The 6705-nt window shown below is 40.7% G+C and overlaps 1 protein-coding gene across 1 annotated transcript; it reads left to right on the plus strand.

The window, feature by feature from the left end:
• Positions 1–1077: 1077 nt before the first annotated feature.
• On the plus strand, positions 1078–6175 carry LOC139723943 (dickkopf-related protein 3-like). Its single transcript, XM_071635144.1, has 4 exons — positions 1078–1311; positions 3641–3818; positions 5468–5669; positions 6115–6175. Exons 1-4 carry the CDS (start codon positions 1078–1080, stop codon positions 6173–6175), a joined length of 675 nt encoding a protein of 224 aa, XP_071491245.1.
• Positions 6176–6705: the final 530 nt, after the last annotated feature.

The raw sequence follows: 6705 nt of genomic DNA on the forward strand, positions 1-6705 counted from the left end.
AAAGAAAAGAAAAAAGAGTACATTATTCGAAGTAGGTCGATTTTGGACCTTTGAATCCAGTCATTATTTCTAGTTTGTTTGTTTTTAAATTGAATCGTGAGCAAACTGCAGTAAAAAACGACTGGGTAATTATGATATGTTTCTACTTGCAACCAGCCACAAGTCAATAGTAAAACCAGTGACTGTTAAAGTAGGATCTGCAAAAGATTTGATTTCTTGTTTTGACATATATAATGATTCATGAAGTTATAAGAAATCGAACAATCCACGAAACCACTGTGCTGGAGTAGGACACTTAAGCGCACAACGCGGCCCTCCAGTAAAAGACTCATGGACGACAGTAAACAATCGACAACTAACTAACGCCAATCACATTGATTGACGGTTCGAGCCCATTCTCCTCAGTCCCAACAATCACGCTTCGTGTATTGTTCCCATTTACGTGACGCCGTGTCAGTCAGGTGAGAACAAAAGCAGTTTGTCGCGCCTCTGTATGCCAAGAGGCATTCGAAACATGATTTCGTTGTTGAGATTCTATCAAAAAATTACTGAACCGAGCCTTGATGAGTGAAGGGGAGACCTGGGCGAAATAAACGCGAGGACTCGTGCTATTCTTGCTCTGTACTTTCTCTCTCTCGCACGTGCAAATTTCTTCTCTCTTCGCGTCAAAGTCGGAAAGTTTTCTAAATAAGGCATCTCTCAGGATCAACCGCGTTTAACGACCCACGGAGCTAAACAGTTACTGATCAAACACAGGGCTCGTCAAGTCTGTCGGCCAAAACTTTTTGCAAATCCGCGACCCGTCCCTTTTCACGACTGACTTTTATTGAACATGTTCCTGCTCAGTTGACCTGGAGATATAAAAACTACGAAATTGTGTTTCGTTTAGTTTTTGCGACTACGGTCATCAAAACTACGATGTCATCATAACATTTTGGACACCGCTGTGCTCGTCTCAACTTTCGAATCAAAGACATAAATCAAAATTACTGTTTTGAGCTGCTGAATATTTTTGTTTGATAAAACCTACTTGAACTTTAAGGTATCGGACATATCTCGGACAGTCTAGCTGGAACCATGGTACGAGTCACTAACATCGCGTGTCCAATCATCGCTTTATTAACCTTGATCGTTGGTCAAGTCGACGCCTATGTGTGGTCGTGGATGTGGGGCGGACCATATCCCCAGGGCGAAGGCCCCCAGAGCCCGGGCAGCGATGGCGTACCCGTAACCAGTGACCTCGGTTTAAACCATCCTAGAAACCTGCACTCGAGAATACAGGTTAATGAATCGGAAGCACGATATTACGAGGTGAGTTTTTTGTTGTTGTTTTTTTTTTTTAATTCCGCTCTTCATATCATCTAACAAATTGCTGAGCACGTTTATATTCAAGAAATAGAATTTGCTTTCTCAAGATCATCTAAAAATGAGGTCAAACTTGTGCTGTCCATTTCGACCTATGTGCAATGTTGTGATCCTTTGGACTTCAATTCGTGTCTAATCATCAAAAATTGGGCTTGTGTGTGTCTGTGTCTGTCCATATGTGTGTGTATCAATGGTGTATGTCGGATGCCCAGTCTTGATAAGGTCTCATGTTTTGATTGTGTATTTTTAGCCTCTTACTTACACTATGCGAGTACACCCCTGGCTTAATTGGCGACCGAGGTCTCTTTCTCCCCACTCGATCTTTCCTAATCTTCATTCAGTCCGTCGACAGACTCCCGTCAATTAACTAATGACCTCATTACAATCAATTGTCCAGATAACATAGGGTCCCACGTGCGAATAAAAGGCGGGACGGGTGTTAACTTGTGCCTTTGTTGTTTTGAACCACGATGGCTTCTTTCTTGCCCATCTCTTCCATGTCTTCGTCTGGATGGAAAGTCAGTCAGTTTGGCGCTGATGTTGCCGATGGTCACTCGGCTCGTGGTCGAAGCTACCTCAAACGATGGTATAATGTCCCATCAAGAAATTTGTTAGACCCAAATCATTTTCCAAGATCTCCTTCATATTTTGTGATCGATGCCGCGGACAAAAGTTGAGTACTATGAGTAGGATTAAGTCTCGGTCGCCTGGAGGAGGAAGAGCGGAAATGAAGATCTGCGTTTGGACAAAACCCTTCATATTAGCAAGCTTCCCCGGTTTTCTAGCTCCTTTTTTCTCTTTATAGGAAGTTTGTCTTGCTCCTTGTAGGGTAGTCTATTATTCATAAGACTCAATAAATTTGTCGGTTCTTTGCAATGTCGCACGAAAATCACAGACGATGCTAAACAAATGGCATTCTAAATGATGAAAGATGATATACCTTTCTCATTCCTGTCCTACAAATACCTTTGAAATGATTCATAGCGTAGTGGAATTCCATGTGAGGGAACTGTCGAGTTTCTTTCCATTGGACTTATTTCAGGTACAATTTGTTTTGAGAGCTTTCCCACTATATCCGAGAGAGTGATTAGCACAACAACAAGTGAATCATATCATAAGTAAACACGTGAGACACAGTTCACCTTTCGAGGTTGTTTTTATTTTAAGTGTAAGTCACACTCTGAAATGAAATGGTAAATTAACATGTTAACTGTTGACGCTCATCCATCCTTTTGTTAATGTTAGATTTAACACTCAAAATGTTGAACATCTAGCTAAATCTAACATTCTGAATGTTGAATTTAACATTTCTAAAAATGTTGGAGGAGTGACAACCTTTAAAATGTTGATTTACCATTTCATTTTATAGGGCATCAAGTCTGATTTGTAAACGTATTGTACTGACTCATAAATTCGTATTCTGAGACACAGCTGGCCTAATCTTTCCTCACGAGCTGTCAAAAACTATACTGTTTTAATGGAACCACGAGATTGCTTTTCAGGTGCTACCTTGGAATATGAAGGGAATCTCTTTGTGTGTGTGTGTGTGTGTGTGTGTGTGTAACCCACTTGTTTATGGAGTCAGGTTGAGTTGCTGAGTTTGCGTTTATGTTCCATTCTGCTTTCAAATGAAAACAGACATACAACCACATAAGAATACATGACCAATATAACATTTCAAAAGCAAACATCATTATTGCAGATCAAGATAGACAGGACAGAGTGTAATTATAGATTCATCTCAACGAAGTGAGAATTATAAGTCACTCATAGGTCTGAAGAACCAGAAATAATGGATGATTATCTGATGACAATCTTATTGTCTGTCAATTCGTTTTCCGACGAGCTCTAAAACTTCCCTGAACCAGGTTTTCATCCAAATAAACTTACAGAAAATTCTAAAATTATGCGATCTTGAAACCTATATTTTGTTTCTGCATTTGATGAAATCAAACTGAACATATAACTGATGATTCTGTGAAGAGATTTCAAGCGATTCAAAGGAAGAAACTCTTATGCAGTTTTCTCAACAAAGTGTAACCACCTATGCTTGGATTTATAGTCGTTATATCTACAAAATAAGAAGGTGTCGGGCAAGTTACAGTGTTTTTTACAACTTTTGTAGCGTGCGCTATTAGTAAAACGCCCGGGTAAAGAAATCGACTTGCTTATGTTAACAACATGTATTGGCTAAACGTTATCTACTTGTCACAACACAACTGTTTTACACTTTGTCGATTATTCTTTATAAGTATTCTTCATCCTATCTTTGCAGAACGTTCCTTGCGAAAGTGACAAGATGTGCGGTCGCGGCCGGTTCTGCGATTTCCACTACGGCGGGTGCCACCGTCACAGGGAACAAGGCCAGCAGTGCCGGCGAGACGGTCACTGCCAGAAGGGTCATGACTGCATGTTTGGAACGTGCCACCTCGCCATCCCAGAAAGAACACTCGGTGAGGACACGAATTGTAACATTTTTCACTTGTTCTTCTGATATAAATTTGCTATGGCAACAGCTTGGTTAACTTGCTTTATTTAATTACACAACTCAAACTGAATTCAATTAAGCAGAGTTTGCGACGTATTCCTCAATTTGTCGATATGAGAAAGAATAATTACTGCGATACGTATAACTGTTGTTACTGTATTCAGAAGTGAAGTATAATGCTTAACCATCAATTTAGATTGACTTCGTGTCAATCATTGCGTTGAATTGTCTATTTCACTATTGATATAGTATACATTGAGTCACTATTTATAATAGCTTATTCTGCAGAGAGAAAAGTGTCAGAGATAATTTATCTGTCCTTCTCTTTGCTTCGAAAGGTATCGCTCAATACTTGTCGATTCCGGCAACGAGCTATATTTACGAATGACACTACTTAATCATGATAATTATCAAGCAGTTAATTGACATACAGCTAGGCACCTCTACCTAAGACAGTTATTGTATCCTTTCTATCACAGTCCTGGGGGTGTTTCATAAAGCTGTTCGTAAAGTTACGAACGTCTTACGAGCGACTAGTGATCAGTTCTTGTGCTGAATTATGGAAATTCTGATATGTATAGCACATCAGAACTGATCACCAGTCGCTCGTAAGTTGTTAGTAACTTTACGAACAGCTTTATGAAACACCCCCTGATGGTATTTTAGAGCTCTTTTCATCTGTCACGAACATGCCATCATTTAGAGAGGAAGTCAAGTCAATCAATTCGTAATTCTCAAGGGTTGGGAGGGGTGGTGCACCTCAATAACAACAACTATAGCGACATGCTGTCCCCTCCCCTGCAGCGAGACCTGTTCCAATGCTTTTAGCGTAGTCAAAATTTAAACAAGGAAAGAAAAGGAAAAAGACGAAAATTCACTCATGATGACCGACGTTCAAGAATGTTCATTGTCTGAAGCGTGTTACGGCAACTGACATGCGCCGCGTTGTCCCATTCACGCGCTCAGCGGTTTAGGATTAAATGATATCTTAATAGGGTCGGACTCCCGCGGGGAGAAGCGACGCAACACACTGTTAGGTGTCCCTCTCTGTAACTCCTTTCTGTTTGACAGGGATAAAATGACATACCAATACGTTCCCAATGGACATGTGATTGACAGACTGGTCTTGCTGAGAGCAAATAGCTGACTAATATCGACCGATTCTAAAGCAGACTTTTCATGAAGAAAGTGACGGTGCCGATTGTTTGTTGGCTGATACCTGTTGACAGTATAAACGCTCCGTCAAGCGTAGGCCAACTGGAAGTTTGGCGGAAGCGTTAATATAGATCACTGTCACGAGTATATACTTATAGAAAACACGTGCTTTACAGCTCTGTTGTCGACCGCATAAGGATTGTGAAATATCGTCATGATAATAGTTGTTCCAAGGTAATGAAACTGACGGACTTACCTTGGCTCCACATCGATGATTCAAGGAGAATCGCAATCTTTATCGAAACCATTGTACTCATTAATCTCACTGAAGTTGAAAATGCACTGTTCTTTAGATAATCTTCAGGTGTTCTCTATTTCATATCTTTTTTTTTCAACATTGAAAGATTGATTGCAAAACGTGCAAAATGTTAACTTCAGGACTATTCCATTTTTATGTAGGTGCACGGTGCCGAAACGATAAGGACTGTGGAGAGAGTATGTGCTGTGCGAGACAGCACGGAGAGTCGGTGTGCAAGCGCAAACTCCCCCTCAACGCTAAATGTTACATCCCTCAGGGCGGAGTCGAGTATGTGATTGACACCATGTGCCCGTGCGAAGCGGGTCTTATCTGCAGAGAGACGATGGTCATGGAAAGGAGAGAGTAAGTTTCACCGCCCCCTTAGGTTTCACGAGCAATCAACTCGTTCGTGCATTCCTCTGTTAGAAATGTCAGTCCTCATTCAATTTACATACATTGAACTCCTGTTATAACGAACACGGTTGTAACGAAATTCTCGTTTCAATGCAGTGAAAACGTCATGCCACAAAATTATCCTTCATTTATCTTTCTTATACTTTACTGTTGAACTTTAACAAAATTTCGATGTAACGAAATTGATCTCCGATTGCAATTTAGTGCACCAGACATAACCGTGCATTTTTCTACTTAGGAAAAAGACGATATTATTCTGCATGACGATGCTGGTAAAGTACAACGTACTTTTATGTCTAAGCTACCTTCTAAGTGTAATTCGTGTCCACTCAGGAACCAACACACTTTCTTCTTTCTATTAATATCATTATTTGTTTTCTTTGTCTTCCATCAGACAGGAGTTCGTACTCAAGTTCTGGACTGATCGAGATCACATGCGGTGCCAACCGCGGTGAGCTAAGCCCAACCGTCTGACATCTTAAGACGTCAAAGAGTTCGTCAACATGTGTTGCTCGCTCTCTCCTTTCTTACGCTGCCGCTCCGCCACGCAGAAGTGTGTCGTTCGTACGGAGATTTGTGTGTTATGTCGTGTCGTCACCTTCCGGACGCAACGCGTCCTTGTAAGCCGAAAAAATCGACAGTCAACAGACAACAGTTCGACAACGGTGCCCATGAACTACATAATGATCCTATTTGGGCGTGCTACAGATTAAGCAGTTATGTTGTGCATTCTTCTTATTTCTGTGCGTGGCAATGGTGTCAAGATACCGTGATAAGACTCCTGCTGGAATCACTCGCGTTGACTATGGGTCATACGAAATATATTGTACAAAATAATGCTTTACTTGTATTTTGCCAAATGACATGGTCATTAAGCAACCAAGAGCATATATATAGATATATATATATTTTGCGTAAACGATATCTTCTGTGAATGATAATGCGAAAGAAGTATGTATTGCCTCTAAGCACTGTGTTGGTCTTC

The sequence above is a fragment of the Diadema antillarum genome, unplaced genomic scaffold, assembly GCF_040938485.1.
Source record: "Diadema antillarum isolate AM-2024a unplaced genomic scaffold, OU_Dant_1.0 scf00000203, whole genome shotgun sequence".
Classification (NCBI taxonomy): Eukaryota; Metazoa; Echinodermata; class Echinoidea; order Diadematoida; family Diadematidae; genus Diadema; species Diadema antillarum.